The 23899-nt window shown below is 41.0% G+C and overlaps 1 protein-coding gene across 4 annotated transcripts in view; it reads left to right on the top strand.

Annotated features, from left to right (window-relative positions):
- Window positions 1–718: 718 nt before the first annotated feature.
- The window catches only part of LOC311042468 (5-hydroxytryptamine receptor 3A-like), a 30217-nt gene continuing 7036 nt past the window's right edge, over window positions 719–23899 (top strand). For 2 of the 4 annotated variants that reach the window (XM_084053216.1, XM_084053219.1), the window contains exons 1-11: window positions 719–846; window positions 4339–4428; window positions 5080–5163; window positions 7648–7725; window positions 12016–12078; window positions 12763–12908; window positions 20099–20143; window positions 22313–22422; window positions 22799–22965; window positions 23097–23254; window positions 23366–23576. In XM_084053216.1, coding sequence (XP_083909342.1) covers window positions 810–846; window positions 4339–4428; window positions 5080–5163; window positions 7648–7725; window positions 12016–12078; window positions 12763–12908; window positions 20099–20143; window positions 22313–22422; window positions 22799–22965; window positions 23097–23254; window positions 23366–23576 — 1189 coding nt within the window. In that variant the 5' untranslated portion in view covers window positions 719–809. The remainder of the gene's footprint in view (window positions 847–4338; window positions 4429–5079; window positions 5164–7647; window positions 7726–12015; window positions 12079–12762; window positions 12909–20098; window positions 20144–22312; window positions 22423–22798; window positions 22966–23096; window positions 23255–23365; window positions 23577–23899) is intronic. The other 2 variants (XM_084053217.1, XM_084053218.1) reach the window with 2 other exon arrangements.

Consider the following 23899-nt stretch of genomic DNA (forward strand, 5'->3'; position numbering starts at 1 on the left):
GGTCACTAAACTCCTCCCCCATGACAGCCAGGGCGCCTGATGGTGGGGAAGGGAACTGGTTGGAATAACGGGTTCCTTCCATGCGCTACGTCCAACCAGGGAAACTCCCTCCTGTCAGGTGACAAGAAGGTCAGTTGGCTCTCCTGCATTGAAGGAGGCATGAGCTCGGCCCTAGCCTCCCTAGGCTGGTGAGGGGAGTGTAGTGCCCAGGATCACTTAGAAAATTGGCACTGGGTGAAAAATAAGGGTTACAAAATCGTGGGATTAAAAAAAATAAAAAAATCCAACTCTCAGTAGTGTTTTGGTTTATTTAGTAACTTCTATTTCAGCCATCTGGTTACATAGGCATGATTAACAAACAATGATCTCACGTCTGGGCAAGTGGCCACAAAAGGAGAGAAGATGACTCTCACAGGAGAATTCAGAGCTGGGACTAGAGACTGTTGATTTATAAACACAGTAAGTTACATGCTAGCCTGGGACCAGACGAATCTGCCAGTGCAAAAAAATAAATAAATGCCCTCTGCGATTTGGGTCTGGCACCGCTCCATTGTGAATCCATTTCCTGCTCCCGAAGTCTGGGTTGAGCAATCAGGGCCCAGGATTCAAATATGGGAGACTGTAATTGGTAGTTGGTTGTAGGTGTAACCAATTGCATCCAGAGCCATTCTTTTGATCCCGCCCCTTGGAACAAAATATTCCTCATAAAAGCACCAGACTCATATCCACACAGTGATACAGTATAGTCTGGCCACGCGAAGCTAGTTACATGCAGGTTAGAGGAGAAACACACTCACACATAAGTTACAATGTTTGTTCATTTCATGTTCCTGCTCATCTTCACAGGTAAGACATATTCATGAATAACATAATGTATGCATGCACTGAGATGTGAATGTACTGTTGTGGGTGTTTAGTTTGTGTGTATGCTAAAACATTTCCCCAAATGTAGTGTTATGTGTATGATTTATAGCTTTTTGAGTGGTGCTAGCCACTCCAAGTCCAAGGACTGACTTTGTCCGTCCGTATGTTATGTCCGGGTGGGTGTCCGTATGAGCACGACCTGAGCATGACCTCAACAGCTGCGGCTGCAACACAAAGATGCAACCAGTTACACTAATTATACACAAACAGGAGTGCAACACACACATACGCGCGCGCGCGCGCACACACACACACACACACACACACACACACACACACACACACACACACACACACACACACACACACACACACACACGTTTGAGTACAAAATACTTAAACTGAGTAAAAATACGTAAAAGATGTTAAAATGAGTAAAAACACGTAAAAGTCAGTAGAAACATTTTAAAGTACTTAAAATGAGTAAAAATACTTTAAAGTCAACAAAGTCTGTAAAAAGTAACTCATTCAAGTCAAAGCACTTGAAAGTTACTAAATTGAGTAAAAATACTTGGGGGCCAGTCTTAGGCTAATAATAGCTTAATGAAATGAACTCATGATAGGCACCACTCTCTTCACACTGGGTGTGATTTTTTTTTTATCAATCACTTTTGCATGTTCTGTGTTTTAACCTGTAATCTAGATCAGGAACCCCCGCTACATATCGTATCAAATTGTTTCCATAGATTTGATAGATAGCTTCATAGACTTGTTTGACACATGATCTTTTCTATTAATAGGTTAGATTGATGTCAATGTGTATTTTCAGAAATGTAACCACTTAAACCCACAATACCTAGTAAACTTGACCATTGACTCTGTACCACTTTACTTGGTCTGCTCTTTTTTTACCTCTACACCAAACCTCACTCACGCTGTGAGCTTGTAGATCTGCTACTTTTTTCATGTTTGAACGTTCCCCTCAGAATTAGGGACGTTAGGGTTCAAGTGGTTCATATAAAAGGAGGTTCTTACTATCACACAGATTAGTTGGCCCTGCTGGCTGCTGTATTATCTCTGAGGACCCCCTAGGGGTCCCGGACCCTTTGTTAAAGACCCATTCACTAAATTATGTCAGTGAAGACAGATTTAACCACTTAAACTCTATAGTGTAAGGATGCCAGAAACTGACCATGATCAAATTTGAAAATCGGACAGCCCTGGCGAATATTTTTCGCTTATTCAGCAATTTATTATTTTCTTTTATTGAAAGACACTTTTACGTGCACATGGAACAAACGGTATAAACAGGTATAACAGTACAAAACAATAAACCATTGTGTAGCCTGTATTAGCAGCATTGAAATCAATTACATTAATCTGGGGTTCTCAAAGTTTTTTATACCACGACCACCTATTATGAGGGATTTTTTTACTGTGTTAATCAGCAAAGTAGGTACAGCTGGTCAGATTTATATAACAACCCTGCCTGACCAGGCAACTGCAAGGGTGTACTCAATGAACACTAATTGCATTCATCACAGTCCCCTTCACGATTCTCGTGATTTGTTTCCTTTTTTTTTTCTCTGATCTTCTTTAGTTGTGTTCTGTATATTGCCTTTCAATCAATCAATCCCACGTGTGTCTGAGAGGGGAGTTGGGGGGCGGTGTGTACCAGCAGGCAGCAGCAGTCTGCAGTCTGCGCATACTGCGCTGCTGGCTTCCTCCACTCTTAGGCCTCGTCCACACCCGGGTGTTTTCATAAACGTAGATATTTATATGCGTTTTGGGTGGTTCGCCCACACGCAAACGTGTTTTTGGCCCATGTAAACGCATCTTTTTGAAAACTCCGTCCACTGTGTAGATTTTTTAAACTGCGTTTATACGTCGTTGTGTGGACGGCATGAGCAGAGTGTTTCACATTATAAGCATGCACAGTGAGATTACTGTAATATAATATAACTTATATAATAATTAGCCTATAGCCTACATCATTTATTTAATATTCCTGTCATTGCATGTTGACTGCATACTTGCATTTTATATGTTCTATAGGAACAAATTATATTCTGTATAGGCCTATGAATAAACAAAATTGAGTTTGCGGCCGTCACAGAATATGGTAATCCCACTGGCAATCACTGTAGGACTATAATTAAAAATCAATAAAGTAGGAAGGTTTGCGCTCTTGACAGAAAAGGCTTTACCAAAAGTTACAGCCAGGTGCCAGCAATGAAGTCAAGACACATTTAAATAGTTTTGCATCCAAAGAGCCGCAACTTATTTTTATCAGTGTGTGGCTCTTCTTGTTTCTATAATTAAATAATCACCATTTAGTGATTGTAGTTGCGGTACAGTTTGCGCTCCGGTGTAGAGCTGTTTATTGGGTAGGAGCCAGCCGGTGATGCCCTGCTCTGGTCGTTCTGAAGTAGATGGTTTCTTTCCATTACGGTGATATCTTGATGAGAAATCTTCTATCATGATGAGGAAGTCTTACACCTTGCATAGTTGTGATGTAAGATATGTGGAACAATGGAAAAAGAAAGGTCAGAGTCAAAACCATCATACTGTACGTACATGATGAGTGATTAGATAAGGATAAAGGGCATGACAGGATTTAAAGAATGCAGTGTCACAACTAGGTTCATGCAAGGGCTCCTAACTTTGATCAGAGGTGAGCAAATGTATAAGCTGGAGGTCTGATGGTGATTGTGGACCGCAGGCTGTGGATCAAGGGTTTCCACTGCTTATGATTGTGGAGTGTTATTATAGTTAAATATTGTTATTTTTGGACACTTTGATAGCCTAGAAAATAAATAAAAAGCGGTGGAATCTACATCATGTCTATATTATGCATAGGCTACAAGCAATATATCGTTTGACATTTATTTTTATTTTTTTATATATATATGTGTTGACAAATGTTGGGTACATATATATTTTATTTGAGGTTTGCTACTGTTGTAATTGATTTTGGCATGAAGAATAAAGCATTCTAAAGACATACGCACATTTCAGCCTTGGTAAGCCTCTGGGCTGACCTGAGAACGTGTGCACCTGACGCACAAAACACAGACCAAAAAATTTTTATGCATCCGACTGCAGGTGTAGGATTTGTCCTAAATGCCGGTACGTACAAAATATGGTCGTAAATCCCTTTATGAATCGGGGCCATTGTCTTTATCCGTTCATGAGTTGTCCTGACAGAAGTGATGTATTGTATGCTGGCCTTGATTTGGATATTAAGCAGCTTGAGGAAACTGTACATATCTCACATCTAGCTCCAATCGTTCTAACATCCTTCATATTCTGAGCCAGTTGATCCTGGCAAATCAAAAAAGGTGTGTGTGTGTGTGTGTGTGTGTGTGTGTGTGTGTGTGTGTGTGTGTGTGTGTGTGTGTATATAAGTATATGGGGTGCCAGGGCAAAATTGTAGCAAGCTATCCATACTAAACCAAATGTTCCTGATGCCAGACTCAGCAGATTCAATAACGGCAGCACCCATGCCACCCGTGATGCCAACACAGACCCCACCCAATGACCTGAATCTGACTGCAGAAAGAGGTGAGTAGAAAGCTGTGTTATTGTTATGTATTTGTTATGTTATTTGGATATTGGAAGAAAATAAATTGTGTAACCCTGAATATCTGGAGCATGGATCAGAGAGTAAAATATGCACCTCCCTGCAGCTCATGTAGCTAGAGTGGCCACCCTCATTCCTCCTCTTTATGTTAAAAAAAAATAACTACACTAGTTTGTCAGTGTAATTTAGATGTGTGATGTGGAAATACCTCTTCATGTTCAGCAGCATTAAGCTTTTGTGTGTCAGAGCCTCAGCATAGTAGCTAAATGTCGGATTCACAACATGACAGGTGAATCCAGAGTAAAAATGCCTGCTGGTATTTGCATTGCATTGTAAACAGCTGTGCCTCAAAGTTGTACCCACTTTGAGTTTCTCACTCGCGGACACAGTCGGAATACTTGATTTGTGTGGTACTTATAGATGGATCTTCTGTAACAGAAAGATCTATCCACCTTTCCATCCACCGTCCCAAGGCTGTTCAGAGCAGCCGTTCCAGCCGTTCCAAGTGTGTGTGTGTGTGTGTGTGTGTGTGTGTGTGTGTGTGTGTGTGTGTGTGTATAAGTATGGGGTGCTAGGGCTGAATTGAAGCAAGCTATCCATACTAAACCAAATGTTGCTGATGCCACACTCAGCAGATTCATTAAAGACAGCACCCATGCCACTCGTGATGTCAACACAGACCACAACCTATGACCCGCATGCAACTGCAATGATAGGTGAGTAGAAATGTGTTGAATGACATTGAACAGAAAGCTAATGTAACATCCCGGGTGGCTAGAGTGGGGAAGTCCATTTCCTAGCATGCTTTGGGGTGCTGAAGACTTTTATTGTTAGAATAGAAAATGCGAAGGGCCACAAGAGTTGTTGGTGGTGGTCTTGGCGCGTCCAAGGCTACTCTCGGTTGGGGGAGAAGAAAAGAAAAGTAGGAAAAGAAAGCTGTGTTATTGTTATTTATTTGTTATGTTATTTGGATATGAGAATACGTTTTGGGGTTACGTTGTGGGCCGAACTTGATCCACAGAGCTAGCCAAAACCTTTCAATATTGCAAACAATATCTATCAACTGACAATATTATCTGCCACCACCTTCTGAATTACTGAAAATTGTGACTATTAGTTTTGGTTGTGTTCTGAGGATATCTTGAAGCCTTTTTCCAGTGAAAAAATAAATATAACTAGAAAAAAATCATCCTCGGAGCACAGGTCACCAGGTCAGGTACGTTATTGTGGCCTTAGGCCTTTCACGACAATCGGACACTGCATTCATGATTTGAGGCATTTTGCTCCAAACATGTGTTTTGCTAAATTAGACCTGCTGGTGGCGCTATAACAGGCCAATATGAAAAGGGTGGCATTTCTTACTCGGCCTAATGGGAATGTGCGTGTGAAATTTCACGGAAATCGCAAGTTGCGTTCATGATTGAGGCATTTTGTTCCAAACAGACCAATCCTGCAAACTTTGGAAGCCAACCTTAGCCAATGAGGATGGAATATGGGAAATCGGACAAATCCGTGTTGATCACATGATTACAGCGATTGAAGAATTTACAGACATACACAGAATTTACAGAATTTGAAGAAGTAATAGCAAATAAATAGTTTTACAAAAGTCAGCCTCCTGGTGGTGCTCTAAATGGCAGATGTGAAAAATGCATGGCAAAGGTTTTTCCTTGCCCTCTAGGGAGAGTGAGTGCAAAGTTTCACGCAGATCGGTGCAGTTATAGATAAAATTGCGAATCGGCCTGATATAGCGCCACCATGAGTCTGATTTGAATATTTTCAAGTGGCATTTCCTCCTCGGCCTAGTGGGAATGTGCGTGCAAAAAACAGAGACCACATGTTGCGTTGATGATTTGAGGCATTTTGTTGAAAATGAATCAATCCTGCAAACTTTGGAAGCCAATCTTAGCCAATCAGGATGGAAAATGGAAAATCGGACAGATCCGTGTTGATAAAATGACAATAGAGATACTGTGTACCGATTTGCGTGATGTTTGGATAAAATCTTTTTGCACAAATCGGCCTCCTGGTGGCGCTATAACAGGCCCATGTGAAAAATTGCGGCAGAGGTTCTGAATTGAACCACTCCCTGAATTGGCATCCAGGGAGTGTGTGTGCACAGTTTCGCAGCGAGCGAGCCAACGGTGCCGGAGATTAGCTGGTCACAGACAGATGGACACACAGACACATTGACACACGGACACACGGACACACAGACACACAGACACACGGACGGACGGACGGACGGACGGACAGGGGGTCTTTCGGCCTGGCGGAGACATTTATTATATAATTAGTTAAGTTAACTTGAAACGGGTGACCAATTCAGAGGGTTTTAATAGAGTCACAAACACAATATTGGATTTCACAATTATCTAATTGTATCTCTGCAATTTGGACAAGTCTAATCTAATTGTATCTCTGCAATTTGGACAAGTCCAATGGATTCCTAGGACTCCAAAACATAGGGTTAGACAAAAAAAGTACTTGTCTAGGATAAATAATGAGGGAATTAGGCTATTTAATGTTTTTTTTTGGCCATCTTGGATGCCATCTTGAAAATAACACCTTTCCAGTGGTCAAACTTTGGTAAACTTTTAATATGTTATTCAGGACACCTAATACTACAAAAATTGTTGAGAAACCTTTTGTTCAAATCTTTTAGGGTACGGTGCTATTTTCATATATATATATATAGTAAAAGTATGTATAAATAAATATATATATATATATATATATATATATATAGTAAAGCCCAACTCTTCTTCGAAACTGGCCCCTGTAACAGTCATAACCTAGCCCCCCCCCCCCTCAAACTGTCTACTGTACATACATTTTTTATAATATTTTAAACTGCTTATATGATGTTCTGCATAGTAGTGTATATCTATCTACATCTGTAGTGTATATGGAAACAAGCCAATGGCTTTCTTGTATTGTATTGAACTATACTTACATGTGCTTTTTTTCTGGAATCTTCTAATAACGTATTCAATCAATCAAGCAATTCAGACTAGTCTATGGACACTATTACTGTGCGTTCTGTCCGTCCTTTACTTTGTTTTGCACTGTATTAGCACTGCTGAGGCTGTAGTGTTGTATGTTGCATCTTATATATACTGTGTGTGTGTGTGTGTGTGTGTGTGTGGGTGGGTGGGTGTGTGTGTGTGTGTGTGTGTGTGTGTGTGTGTGTGCGCTAGTTAACATTGGCATTCATGGTGCAACAACACGTCCTGCAACAACACGTCCTGCAACAACACCAGAACACAACCTGACCGGTGAGCACAATTGTGTTTAATGAGTCAGTAAACAGAAATTCATGTTAGCAAAAGTCGATCTTCTATTTAACTGCCTGTCCCTTTCAAATAACAAATAACTCATAACTTTTTGTGATAGATTCCCAGATTATGGTACGTCAGTCTATTGTTATCCAGCTGGTCTGTTGTGGTGAATTGTCAAAACTACCAAATATTGAGAATAATCCCTATACATGCATGATTGATGCTTTTTGTTTTGTGGTATCTGAAACCACAGACTTCACTATATTTGGTAAAGGTTCTACTGCACTTTTGTAGTTGCCAACAACGCCATATTGTAGTTACTTTGATGTTCCAGAGGTGTGTATGAATGGTTGAAGAAAGGATTGAGGCATCACTCCGTTAAAAGGAATTATCCGTATCCTTATACTCCAGTCAGTGAGGTTACTTGCTTCCGATTTATTGCATAGTACAAACAGCTTCCCATGGACCCTGAGGTCCCTCGATCAGCCAGCTCCACAGCCTCACAGCTTGGAGTGGCACACACACTAAGCTTACATTTTAGTCAATCTTTATAGCAGTGACCACATTTACAAAAAGAGGAGGTACATGTGTGGGTGTGTCAGCCTTGAAAGGTGAGACCCCACCTCCTGGCCCACTACATTTGCAACTGTATGGGCCAGGAAGGGGGGATGGAAACAAATGCCTAGACCTTATGTCTCCCCAATTGGGAATGCTAATTGTAACCCCCACCCGGCTAGGGCAATCAGCCACCTCTCTATGGCTGTACAGGCCAAAGTAGACTTGTAATCCTATAGTTATTCTAACATATGGCTTTAGATTTGTATGTTATGTTAGGAAATATACAACAGTTTAGCATGGTTTTAATTGTTGGATCGTTCCAATATGTGTCTGTGTGTACGTGCGTGCGTGTGTGTAAGACTGCAGAGTATTATACATATTTCCACATACAGTATATGATATACCCATTAATACTTAACAATACAGGAAAAACATTATAAAATGGAATGAGTTGTATAGAGTTTTGCATCGGTGGGTTATTATGTTCTGGAGTTGTAGTTACAGTGATTGTGCTGGATTGGGGTTGCCTACCATAGGCGGCGGGTGAGCCCGACATTTGGGAAGGCTGATACGGGACACATGCACGCGCGCGCAGCGCGCGTGCATGTGTCCCCCTCCCGCGCACGCGCGATTTTTTTCGGGTTTAGCGCGGATAAGGTTACTTTTTGGTTACTTTATTTCGGTTTAGGGTTAGGGTTAGATATTGACCAGCGACAGCACACACAATATATAGTAGCCTAAATAATGCTGCGCACATTTATTATATATAATTTGCTCAATTTCAAAAAATTTGCGCGCGTGCATGTGTCCCCCTCCCGCGGATAAAGTTACTTTTTGGTTACTTTATTTCGGTTTAGGGTTAGGGTTAGATATTGACCAGCGACAGCACACACAATATATAGTAGCCTAAATAATGCTGCGCACATTTATTATATATAATTTGCTCAATTTCAAAACATTTCCAGGATAACATTTGGGAAGGCTTAGCCTACCCTAGCCTTCATTACCCGCCGCCTATGTTGCCTACCTATGTGATTAAAACCTTTTATTAGACTCACTCCAAATCTCTGACAGTATTCCTGTCTAATAGGCCTGACCTCGATTTGACTAATCGATCGAGGGAGTCTGATTCGACAGTCGAATCATGTGTTTTTGTTGTTGCATGATTCCACTGAGAGATTGGCCTAATTTGTTATATTAACTTTTAGTTTGACAAAAATAGGATATATGTCATGATGTATGGGGAGAAACCAAGCAAGTATATGTTAAATCAGACATTAAGCACCCCCCACTGCATGAATCAGCTGAGAGATTGGCAATCAAGTTCACAACATGACAGGTGAATCCAGAGTAAAAATGCCTGCTGGTATTTGCATTGCATTGTAAACAGCTGTGCCTCAACCCATGCCACCCGTGATGTCAACACAGACCACAACCTATGACACGTATGCAACTGCAACGCAAGGAGAGTAGAAATGTGTTGAATGACATTGAACAGAAAGCTAATGTAACATCCCGGGTGGCTAGAGTGGGGAAGTCCATTTCCTAGCATGCTTTGGGGTGCTGAAGACTATTATTGTTAGAATAGAAAATGCAAAGGGCCACTAGAGTTGTTGGTGGTGGTCTTGACGCGTCCAAGGCTACTCTCGGTTGGGGGAGAAGAAAAGAAAAGTAGGAAAAGAATGCTGTGTTATTGTTATTTATTTGTTATGTTATTTGGATATGAGAATATGTTTTGGGGTTACGTTGTGGGCCAAACTTGATCCACAGAGCTAGCCAAAACCTTTCAATATTGCAAACAATACTATCTATCAACTGACAATATTCTCTACCACCACCTTCTGAATTACTGAAAATTTTGACTATTAGTTTTGGTTGTGTTCTGAGGATATCTTGAAGCCTTTTTCAAGTGAAAAAAAGAAATATAACTAGAAAAAAATCATCCTCGGAGCACAGGTCTCCACCAGGTCAGGTACGTTATTGTGGCCTTAGGCTTTTCACGACAATCGGACACTGCATTCATGATTTGAGTCATTTTGTTCCAAAAATGTGTTTTGCTAAATTAGACCTGCTGTTGGCGCTATAACAGGCCAATATGAAAAGGGTGGTATTTCTTCCTCGGCCTAATGGGAATGTGCGTGTGAAATTTCACAGAAATCGCAAGCTCCGTTCAAGATTTGAGGCATTTTGTTCAAAACGGACCAATCCTGCAAACTTTGGACGCCAACCTTAGCCAATGAGGATGGAATATGGGAAATCGGACAGATCCGTGTTGATCACATGATTACAGAGATTGAAGAATTTACAGAATTTACAGAATTTGAAGAAGTAATAGCAACATTTTTTTTTTTACAAAAGTCAGCCTCCTGGTGGCGCTCTAAATGGCAGATGTGAAAAATGCATGGCAAAGGTTTTTCCTTGCCCTCTAGGGAGAGTGAATGCAAAGTTTCACGCATATCGGTGCAGTTTTAGATAAAAACGCAAATCGGCCTGTTATAGTGCCACCATGAGGCCGATTTGAACATTTTCAAGTGGCATTTCCGCCTCGGCCTAGTGGGAATGTGCGTGCAAAATTTCACAGAGACCACATGTTGCGTTGATGATTTGAGGCATTTTGTTGAAAATGAATCAATCCTGCAAACTTTGGAAGCCAATCTTAGCCAATCAGGATGGAAAATGGAAACTCGGACAGATCTGTGTTGATAAAATGACAAAAGAGATACTTTGTACCGATTTGCGTGATGTTTGGATAAAATCTGTATGAGTAATATCCAAAAATGTGTTTTGCACAAATTGGTCTCCTGGTGGCGCTATAACAGGCCCATGTGAAAAATTTGCGGCAGAGGTTCTGAATTGGCATCCATGGAGTGTGTGTGCACAGTTTCGCAGCGAGCAGGGCAACGGTGCCGGAGATTAGCTGGTCACAGACAGATGGACACACGGACACACGGACACACAGACACACGGACACACGGACGGACGGATGGACGGACAGGGGGTCTTTCGGCCTGGCGGAGACATTTATAACATAATTAGTTAAGTTAACTTGAAATGGGTGACCAATTCAGAGGGTTTTAATAGAGTCACATACACAATATTGGATTTCACAACTATCTAATTGTATCTCTGCAATATAGTCCAATGGATTCCTAGGACCCCAAAACATAGGGTTAGACACAAAAATTACTTGTTTAGGCTATTTTAATGATTTTTTGGCCATCTTGAAAATAACACCTTTCCAGTGGTCAAACTTTCAGTAAGTTATTCAGGACACCTAATACTACAAAAATTGTTGAGAAACCTTTTGTTCAAATCTTTTTAGGGTATGGTGCTTTTGTACATTAAAAACAAAACAAGAAATATACATATATATATATATATATATATATATATATATATATATATATATATATATATATATATATATATATATATAATTTCTTGTTTTGTTTTTAATTCCTATTAGCCACACTTTGAACTGTATTGAACTATACTTACATGTGCTTTTTTTCTGCAATCTTCTAAAGTATTCAATCAATCAAGCAATTCAGACTAGTGTATGGACACTATTACTGTGCGTTTTGTTGTAACTTTACTCTGTTTTGCACTATATTAGCACTGCTGAGGCTGTAGTGTTGTATGTTGCATCTTATATATACTGTGTGTGTGTGTGTGTGTGTGTGTGTGTGTGCGTGCGTGCGTGCGTGCGTGCGTGCGTGTGTGTGCTAGCTAACTTGGACTTGTATGGTGCAACAACACGTCCTACAACAACACCAGAAGACAACCTGAACGGTGAGCACAATTGTGTTGAATGAGTCAGTAAACAGAAATTCATGTTAGCAAAAGTCGATCTTCTATTTAACTGCCTGTCCCTATTTAACTGCCTGTCCCTTTCAAATAACAAATAACTCATAACTTTTTGTGATAGATTCCCAGATTATGGTACGTCAGCCTATCGTTATCCAGCTGGTCTGTTGTGGTGAATTGTCAAAACTACCAAATATTGAGAATAATCCCTATACAAGCATGATCACTAAACATGACTGTAGAAGATGCATTTCACATTTATGCTTTTTGTTTAGCATGGTTTTATTTGTTGGATCGTTCAAATATGTGTCTGTGTGTACGTTTGTGTAAGACCGCACAGTATTATACATATTTCCACATAAATGATATACCCATTAATACTTAACAATACAGGAAAAACATTATATAATGGAATGAGTTGTATAGAGTTTTGCATCGGTGGGTTATAATGTTCTGGAGTTGTACATCTAAATACATTCTTAGTCGGGGACAGACCTAGTGTCTAATATGAATTATGCCTGCCAACACCAAAGCTCAAGGAATGCATAATGGCCTTTCAATGACCATACATAATGGATATTCCTTGTGTGTGGTGCATACTTGCAGAATTTGCAGACTTTTAAAATAAATATTCCCTTTCATTCATAGTTTTTACTCTCTCTGTTCAAGGTATGGTGTGTAGTTACCTTACCATTTTAAACCACCTGAACATGACACAAGACAACAGGCTGTATAAAGCAATACGACCCGTTAAAGACCACACAAAACCCACTGTGGTGTGGTTGGATGTTGCGCTCAACGCTATTTTAGACGTGGTAAGTGAACATTGTGTTTTCAAAGCATTTTCTGTCGTATTGACATTCGACAATGAGGGCAAAGCTAGAGCACAGCATGCTGCATTTATTTGATTGGTGTATTAAGGAATTAAGCCCTGATGTTACTTTCCTTTTTTTTTTTGGGGGGGGGGGGATATTTGTATTCAATTTTTTCCATTTTAAAATACAAGACATACACAGCCACATACAGAACAGCAGAAACAAAACAAAACAGGAAGGAAAACAACTACTATTCAACAAAACAACCCCTAACAATTACCCGCCCACCCTCGCTCATCCATGCCCAAAGGGAAGTAGAATAAATTAACTCACACAAAAAGGAAATAAAGAGAGAAAAAATAAATTAGTAACAAAACATAGAATCAAATAAATACAACAATAAAAATAACAGCGGGGGATTGTTATTCCTTAGTTGTATCGATTGTGGTTAAAGAGTTAATGTACAAGAGATATGGATCATTTTCAGGGAACCTCTAACTGTGAATTCAGTTTTTTTCTAAATGGAGAAACGTTGACAAATCTTTTAACCAGGATGACACACTAGGAGGATTAGGGCTCCTCCAGTGGAGCAATATGACGTCTGGCTATGAGGGAAGCAAAGGCAAACATGTTGATGTTAATTTACATTACAACTCCGGTTCTCCATTTATATGTTACTAGAAGCTCGGCCGCCCATTCGGGCGGCCGAGGGTCTAGCCCTTCGGGTGGCCGAGGGTCTAGTCGGGGACCGGCCTACACAGGAACGATGTAAATAGGGAATGAATGCTCCACCCTTTAAATCAAACCCCATTATACCTGTTGTCATAGGACCCGTTTTGGCCATCTGTTTGCCTGTGTCCATTTATGCCCATCTGTGTGTGCATTTATGCCCATATATGGAGCTATCTGTGTCTGTGATATATGGACATCTCTGTATGTGTCTGGGTGTGTCCCTTTTATGCCCGTATATGGAGATCTCTGTGTCTGTCTGTGTCCATTTATGCCCATTATCCTAAAGGAGTTCGCTATAAACAATGTTGTCAGTAATGCCCTTGTCATTATCCACAATGAAAACTTTTACAGCGCTGGCTCTCTTTCCTCTAGAGAAGGCTGTGTAGAGTTGGCCATGAGCGAACACAGGTTTAGGCAAGTAGATGCCAACTCGTTCATTCTCTTGGCCCTGACCCTTATTGATTGTAACAGAGAATGCTAAGCGGATAGGGAACTGTCGTCTAATGAAGGTGAAGGGAAGCTCACCTCTGTCATAGTGAGGTATTCTTGGTAGGAAGATTGTTTCACCCCTGTTTGTGCCTACTGCAATCTAACACTCAATGACTCTGTCCATCATTTGCATTACCACCATTCTGGTGCCATTCTTGAGAGTGCGGTCAGGACCTGATTGCAGGTTTCTAAGCAGCATGACTGGTGCGCCTACTTTCAATTTGAGGTTATGATCAGGGATTCCAGAGGGTGTCAGTGAATTGAGTAATTCCACAGTCACGTAATCCTTGTGGCCGTCCTCCTGAATTGAGTCGGCTGAAAGGTAGACTCTCTCTTCTGTAGGTAAGTCAGCCAAGCATATATTGTTGATTTCTCGGATGTCATTGTTCAGAGGAGTGTATACAGTGCCTTTGAGAAGGTTGTCTTTGTTGATACATCCATTTTGCAGGTCAGGAAAGGTGTAAGAAATCAGAGTATTCAGATCCTTAACCAAGTGTTGTGGTGGAATTCGGATTTGAACTTCTGTGTCCTCGTGAGGGAGTTTTCCGTCCCCTAAAGCAAGAAGATAGTTGGAGAAGTCCCTTTCAGCTGTTTCTGTCCTCATGTTGATGTTAAGCTTGTGGTGCTTCATGAGAGGATACAGTGGTGACATCTGGATGCATGCTGTAACTATCTGGGCTCTGCTTGCTCTTTTAATAACAGGGAGTGTCTGCCTAGGGTCTCCACCCAGAAGGACAGTTTTGCCACCCCAAGGTTGTTGTGAGTGCATGAGGTCCCTCAGTGTTCTTTCCACACACTCAACATTAAATCGGTTAACACTGAATATCTCGTGCCAGATTATCAAGTTGCTCTCTTTGATGAGCCTAGCCAGGGAGGACTGATCCTTGTTTTCTTCAGTAAAAGCAGCACAGTTAATTAATTCTTCATCACCGATCTCATCAAAAAAACTGTCTCCTCCTCTGTCTGCTCCTCCTGTCTTCCCACCAGATGTTGACTGTTCCATCTGCTCCCCAGGAACACTGTCTCCTCCTCCGTCTGCTCCTCCTGTCTGGCTAGCAGATGTTGACTGTCCCATCTGATCCCCAGCAACAGCCTTATTAGCTTTCCATTTCGCATCCCAATCGAGTTTTGTAATTCTTTGGTTCATTTTTCTTTTTTCCTGCTCCAGTTTTTGTATATAAAGAAGGACTTGAGTCGATGTCTTGAAGGCCTGCTCCTGCAATTCCTTCCGGCTTTCCATGAACTTGCACTGATAATTTAGAAGTACCAAGTTGTTACGAATTATTTCTCCTTCACCGGGGTTTAGCTTTGGTAGCTTTGCTGGAGTACTCATTTTTTTGAGAGCTGCTTATAGACTATATGCAGAGGTCTGTCAAGAGTGCTGGACTTAGCTTAGAAGCCGGCTTATATACTTTCATCTGTCACCTCGGAGTGAGAGGAAGAAAGACTATAGTTTATGCCACACTCAGAGATTTTTTGTTGACTCATCTAGTGTATGTGATGCCTTTTATGAAGTGATGTCACAATGAGTCAGCGCTTGCTCCGGAACAGCCCGATGTCAGTCATCTCCGCATACGGAGATTCCAAACCTTTCGTGCCGGATCCGAAAAACTGTGTATCGGGTCGGGTCGAGGCCTAGCTAAGATCGTAGGCAAAGGTCTGAGCTATCTGTGTGCGAAATTTGGAGTCTGTAGCACCAACCATGTGCTTTCAGGGCTCATCCATGCGATTCGGGCCAATTTGGATTCGGCGTCCATTGGCTTCAATTAGTAGTCAGGACTCCGCATATGGAGATTCCGAACCTTTCGCGTTGGTTCCGGAAAACCGCATATCGGGTCGGGTCGAGGCCTAGCTAAGATCGTAGGCAAAGGTCTGAGCTATCTGTGTGCGAAATTTGGAGTCTGTAGCACCAACCATGTGCTGTCAGGGCTCATCCATGCGATTTGGCCCAATTCGGCCTCGGCTTCAATTAGTAGTCACGAATACTTATGTCAGTTAAAATAGCCAATCTGACACGTTGTGAGCTTGTAGATGTGCTATTTTCATTATATTTGAGAATGTTTGCCTATATGACTGCCCCAAATTGGGACAAAGTGGTTAAAGGGACACTTCGCCGATTTTTGATAAAACTCCTATTTTTATGAAGTCTTGGACCCCATAATTGGCCATAAACATGATCCTGGTGTTTTTTTTTGTGTTGTATCTGTGTTTTTAGATTTTTGATCCGTGAGACACGGCTGAAAGCGTCAAATGACGTTTTCAGCCGTATCTCACCTTATGTCCGCACTACATACTGCAGGTGACTACAGGTGTAGTTCAAACCCAAACCAACCCCCATGGTTCAAAGGACCGGCCCCTGAGGGTGTCTCCCAAACACTTCGTCCACCCTTCTTTCCCCATTCGGACACTCCCATTAGCTACCTCACATGCACATAGCACAATCATGGCGTCTCCAAACATATGAAAGTCCAACCAATCCATGGAGGAAGATGACTATTTTTACGTTATTTCGGAGTCAGAAATACAGCAGGGTTACTTATTTGAACCCGAGTACACCGAAGAACAACCGCAGCGCGGGGACAAGGGCAGCAGCTGCAGCAGACGAAGAGCAGCAACAACGCGTCTGGGATGATTCTTGGTGGAACATACACAGTAGCCTGTCCTATCCTATTCGTGAGGGACACAACGTGAGTGCTGGCATCAATCTTTTATTATCGTATTTGTGGAGCCGTGGCGTGCATATGTAAAGTGTGTTATTGTTTACTTTGACTGTAGCCCTGAAACATGACGGTCATGGCGGAACTTCAACCTGGTTTTGTCACTTTTTCAATTTACAGCCCGTTCATCTACATAAACGGTCAGATTTCAAATATAAAGTTCTTACCCCGTTGCCACGGATGTTACAATTGCAATCGGGTGGGTCTAAGTACCCGTATATCTTCCGTATTGTTCAATAAAAAACATTTAATTCCGAACGGTGGCCATTTTCTCATAGATGTATATTGTATCAGAGTGCAATACACATCCCAACCGATAGGGTTGCGTAATTGAAAGCATAAGGAGAAAATGGCCACCGATTGGATTAAAATGCTTTTTATTAAACAATACGGAAGATACTGGTACTTAGACCCACCCGATTGGCATGAGGTCAGGACTTTATATTTGAAATCTGAACGTTTATGTAGATGTAGGTCTGTACATGTAGAAAGTGCAAATACCAGGTTGAAGCTCCGCCATGACTGACATGTTTCAGAGCTACTGAGTACATGACGCCGTCGGGTCCCTAAAAATAGCAGATCTACAAGCTCACAACGCGTCGCGGACTCAACACTTTGTGAGCTTGTAGGTCTGCTATTTTCGGTGCGCATGCAACTAAGAATAAATTAGGTATCACGTCGGATGATATCCATGTAAACTACAAGTCTAATCTAATGTTTTCTTTCCAATGACAGGACAGAAATTGTCATCAGCCTGCAAAAATGGAACTGCTGTTGAAGACCTGGGACTACAGCATTTATATTATTTTTCTAAATAAAACGGTTACATTTACACACTGCTTGTTCTACTCATTGATCATGGTATATTCTACATTGTGTAAGCATTTATAATGACAAAATGTATGAACACCCAATTCTATAATGGGTTCTTTTGAACTGTTTCATGATATAGGAGATGGTCTTTCATTTGTCAGAATGGTACATAATTACATGACTGTAAGCATTACAGATATAATAGTGAAAAACTCTTTCTGTTAGTATTTACTTCTACATGTAATCATTATTTTTCTGGGCCAGCACATTGGATTCAACTTTACTGGTCTCAGATACAATAGGCTAAAAACCTAATATTATCCGTACACCAATTGAAAGCATGAAACGGTTTAGTTTAGTCCAAAGAATATAACTGGAAATGACAGTGAAACATTATGCTCTCTCAGATATACGGAGTCACACATGACATGAGTATGAAACGTTTTGTTTTATTATTATATTGTTGACTATGCCGCATCTCCATGGATGGCCGACTCCCAAGTAGAAGATGGACGTCACGTCACCAGCACCGGACTGTCTACATGGTGGGATGGAATGTTGGAAAAAATATGATGCACACGCGCGCGCGCACACACACACACACACACACACACACAGACACACACGATTAGTGTTACTATGCTAATTTATACATGATATATTTAGTTTACGATAAGATACAATCAAATCAATACAGAACACAATACAACAGCAGCCAAGACTAGTTTCACCTTGCTGGCGCAACAAAGACACGGTGATGATGGGACTGTTAGCCTATGGTCCAACTGTAGCCTACTGGTTCAACAGAGGCAGATTTCAAGTGGTCCAAGAAAGAACATGGCTTCGATGTTGTGTTTTGTGATCCAAAGGTAGACAAAAAAGTCGGAACGTAACATTCATCATTCTAAAGCATTCAGTGTTGCCAGATCTTGTGAGAGAAATAAGCAACCAGGTATAACAAGCCCAAAAGAAAATACCTAAGCCAAGAGCACTTTAAACCTAGACATGTGTAACGATGTAACGCAGGTTGAGCTTGTAGGTCTGCTATTTTCCAAAAAATCTTGAGGGGAAAATAGTGCAAAATGTGGAATATTTTTTAAACATTTTAACAACACATTTTTGGTAGTGTCTCCCTGGCAAATATGTTGGCGCGCAGTGCACAGATGAGGGTCCGTGGAAAAGTACATGAACATGTTTGAGAACCACTGGTTTAAACAACAATCAAAACATTTGGAAACAAGCCCAAATATCAACTACATTTTAGAAACCAGACGCTTATAATAAGCAGACGTGGCAACACTTGCCAATGTGCTGTATGTGTTGTTGTTGATATAGTGAGAACTGGGAGGGGAAAGTTACAATGTAGACCACGCCCCCACACAGCCTCCTCCCCACAAGGAAGTGCAGAGCCCCAAAGCATTGTGGTCATTGTAGTAATGCAGCCAAACCCCAGTCATCCAGTCAAACACACAGACTTCTATATTTTTCTGGCCATAGGGTGCAAATTTGAAATTTTGCTACTGTTATCTACTACAAATATTATTAACATTGAGTGACTGGGACTTCTTCCAGGGGTGAAGTGCTCCTTTAACTTGGCTGGGCAACCAGGGAGCTATGATATAAATATTTATTTGTTTGCATGAGCTCCTATATACTTTGTTCTTATGTATATGTGTGCATTCATTCAACCTTTATTTATTTTCTCTGGGATACATTGAGGGCAGAGCCCTCATTTTCAATGATGCCGAGAGTACAGAAGCATATACAACAGTGTAAATAATAATGATAAATAAAAAAACAACAGGATAAACAAGTTATGTATGTGAAAAAAAACCCAGAATAAAACAGTAATAAAGACAGCTTATTTAAAACAGTGACAATTTAAAACAACAAGATTAGCTAGCAAGTTTTTAAATTGATCCAGTGAAACCATGGAATCCATTTTTAAAGTGCGTTGTAATTCATTCCAAGTGCATGCATATGTTGCCTTTTCTGTGGCGTTAGAGGTGTGCATTGGCACTAGCCTCTCAAATCAATTCTATTACAATTCCCCTCTTAACGATTTTATTTCATTCTACGATGCATTTCGATGCATCTCACTTTTCTGTATTACTGCACAACAATGTACTGTACATTTATCATCAGTTAATACAAGCATTTGGATACATACATAGTGAAGTACTTCTTTATTTAGAAACTGCTTTGAAGTACATCAACATTAAATCAAATGTAAATCAGCTATAATAGATTGTTTCACGTCGCTGCATCGAAGCAGAATTGTGCACGCACTGCACGGTCGAATCGCAATGCATTGTAGAATTGATTATTTTCCCCACCTCTCTGTATCATCTGCTTCATATATATGTGTATGCTATTTTCATCAGTTATGAGTTGTGATTGTTGGTTGGAAAATTCTCATTTATGTATGTTTATTCACAGGTTGAGAAAGACCAGAAACTAATTTCATACCTCTGGATTGAAATGGTGAGTCCTGAATTCATATTATTGCTGTCCGATGGAAACCTTGAAATTCCAAAACTGTAACTTTACAGAAAATGTCATAAATAACCTGTGTTCCAATGGATCCTTTGTAGTTATCGTTTAGTTACAAGCTCTAATACATTTCAATGGTTAGACTTATCTGGACTAGACGGGTAGAAATTCAGCAGTATTATTCACTAAAATTAAAGTATTCACGAAAAACACAAGGAGGTATAATTTGGACAGGAGAAATATAGTCTGTACCAGGGTAGGAATTTCACCCCTCAATGGCCCCTCAGTTTGGCCCTCTGCCCATCATGAGGTCACAGTGACCTTCGCGACCTCATGACCTGCCATGAGGCCACAGTGACCTTCATGCCCGCCCACAATGCCCCAGCTGATTGTACCAAGTTTTTGGTTGAAATTCTGAATATCCTACATAACTCCCCCTGACTCAAATTAGACCAGGGCTGATATGTGTGAACATTTGTCCCAGGAGTTCTTACAAATATTGACATTTTGTATATACCAATAAATAATTTTGTGAAATGAAAACCTAACCTAACCTTATTTCACTGATAGTTATAGAATGTATTTAATTAAATGTAATTAAATTACATCCTCCTATAATTCCACAAACCTCTGGTGAGGCGAAAATCGTGGTGAGACCAAAATGTGGTGAGACCAAAATCTCTTCTGCCCGGTTCTCCTCACTGGCTGGAGCAATTGATCTGAATTTGCACACACACATTCACCATTAGCATGTGCACGGACCAGCGAAGCCCGTTTTTTGATTTCACCAAATCTCATCTGTTTATTAGCGTTTTTGTGTAAAAGCATGTCGCCATGGTTACAGCTGCCCAGCTGTGGGATGGCCCCGCGAGCTATGGGACAAACTGCCTTTCGGGTTGCCAGATCATGTGCGCATGTCCCCCCACGGGTATGGACTAGTTTAATTAACTCATTGACTACCAGTTGGCCCGAGGTCCACAGTTCCAATGACGAGTATGACCAGTTGTGTATTTTCAGTAGTTTTCCACTAGATGGCGCTGTTCCCCAACCTATGAGTCACCATTTCAGGCTCAGTCACAACTGCATCTCGCCTCGTGTGTTTTACTATGTACTAGTCCATACCTGGGTTATGTGCAGCCAAAGTATGTGCAGTGTTTGGTTGGACATGGCGCGCGTCCCGTCGCGAGAATTAGTAGAATAAAAAAAAATGTAGAAAATGTAGAATTATAGGAGGATTGGCGAGACATGGTATTTTCAACGGCGTATAACAAGCGAACGGGGGGTCGTGATGACATTTTCTTTTTGTGGAAGCACAGTGAAACGCTCCGTGATTAGCAACGATCGGGGGATCGATCATACTGGAGATAAATATTCTGTGACTACTTAGGTAAGGAAAACAAAAAATCACTGGCAGTAGGTGATTTATTTATGTATTTATAGCTGGCAGTGAATGAGTTAAACAACGTCAGGAAAGCAGCCAAAACTGTTTTGGACACTCCATAGTACTCCATATATGTATAAAAGAGATGGACAAAGTGACGCCCCCAGACTCTACAGACCGTAAATGAAGCCTATTTTTCAACAATTTCAAATCCGCCATCTTTAATATATACTGTACCAAAAAGCAACCGGAAATAAATCACTAAATTAATGCTATTGGTTGGGTAACTTGTCAATCAAGAGCGGGGGTGGGGAATGAATGCTATTGGTTGTGTAGCTTGTCAATCAAATCATCCCGCCCCTCCTAGAGCATACCCTACTTTATCATAACATTTTAGATAAACGGGACCATAATTTACCAAAGCGTATATCATGGTGATTGAAAGAAGACTTTAAATTAGTGACTGGAAGCATATAGTATGTATGGCAATGTGTATTAATACATAGATCTACGCGAACCTAAATAATTGCGCAGCGTGCCAGTCGCGTAGATCTACGCAACGGGGTTTTTTTTTTTTTTTTTTTTTCTTGCCGGTTCACATTTCATTGTGGGCCTCCCTCGCAGTGACACATTTCATTGTATCACACCCGGATATGGAAATATCCATAAATGTATTTTCTGTGACATGTTGGTGCCCTAGACTCTAGGGCACCAACATGTCACAGAAAATACATTTAAAAATGATTCCTGATTTGTTTGTAATCTTACTTCTGCTGTAGAAATGGACAAATGAGTTCATCTCCTGGGATCCCGCTAAGTTTTGTGGAATTCTGCATTTTTCTGTACCCAGTGAATATCTGTGGAAGCCTGATATCACCATCGATGAGAGGTGGGAACACACACCCACCCACCCACCCACACACACACACACACACACACACACACACACACACACACACACACATAATTGTATACACAGATGTATTACGTGATTTCTCAGCGAGTTGATATGTTAAAACTGATTGAAGTACATTTTAAGTTTAAGCTAATTTAGCACATATTCTGTGTGCTGGGTATGGACTAGTCAATAACATTATTGGTGTTACAAATATATATTTTTAAAATGTGCTTTAAAGATGTGTGTGTGTGTGTGTGTGTGTGTGTGTGTGTGTGTGTGTGTGTGTGTGTGTGTGTGTGTGTGTGTGCGCATGCGTGCGTGCGTGCGTGTGTGCGTGCGCACGCGTGCGCACGCGTGCGTCTTCCAGGTTAGAGGCTGGTGCTACTCTCAGTCCTTATGTCCACATTAAACATGATGGGACAGTCTATACTAAGAAAGAAGAAGTGGTCGTCAGCACCTGCAGGATGAATGTCTATAAGTTCCCCTTCGACACTCAGTCCTGCAACATAACATTTGCCTCTGAGATATACTTTAGTGAGTGACTCAACTGTTTGTCTTTAAATGCGCGTGTGGTAAAATCATGTACATTATGTTAATTCTCATGTGATTCTTTTGACTGCTTGGAATCTGGATTGCCTCAGTGTTTTCTCCTGTTCCTTTACCAGCTGATGAATTGGAGCTCAAAGCAGCCTTTGACAAAAACTTCACCATATTTCTTACCACAATGGTGATGTGGGGCGAGTATGAGTGGGAGTTTGACAACTTTACATATATCGAACACAACGGGACCAGCTACAAACCCCAGCATAGGATTGTCTACACTGTAGGTATTGGTCATACAGGCTAGGATGATTTCTACATTTTAATGCAAACTGCTACAGTTGCATTTGTCAAATCTGAACTGCCTCTACACTGACCTTCTAAAATCTCCTAGGTCACTATGAAGAGGAAGGCCGTCCTCTACATTGTCAACTTCCTGTTGCCCGTCTTGTTTTTCCTGTGTCTAGACATGGCATCTTTCCTGATCTCAGATAGCAGTGGAGAGAAGCTGGGCTTCAAGGTCACCATAATGCTGTCCATCACAGTTTTACAACTAATTCTCAACGATATCCTGCCTGCCACATCCAGCAGAGTGCCACTCATAGGTAACACTCATGGGATTATATTTTGTTCTCCTTCGATTGAATCTGCCAACCGTCTCCAAGATTCTATCTCCTGAATGTTAAACTTTACTTGCGTCACCAGTCTTCCTACCTGTTGAAAGCCATCTACGATTATTCACTGCTCAGTGCTCAGATCCAGTATTTGATTTCCACAACGCATACATGCACGCACGCAGATCATTTTCGTATTCTCAAAACCGGATTGGCTAGAAAATGGAGATTCCCATGAATCACGAGATCGAATAAAATAATGTAAATAACCACATTGTCTAACCTTTCAATTGAGATCTGCATGTCAACATAAA

This window comes from Gymnoscopelus microlampas (genome assembly GCF_963454915.1).
Source record: "Gymnoscopelus microlampas genome assembly, chromosome: 3".
Taxonomy (NCBI): domain Eukaryota; kingdom Metazoa; phylum Chordata; class Actinopteri; order Myctophiformes; family Myctophidae; genus Gymnoscopelus; species Gymnoscopelus microlampas.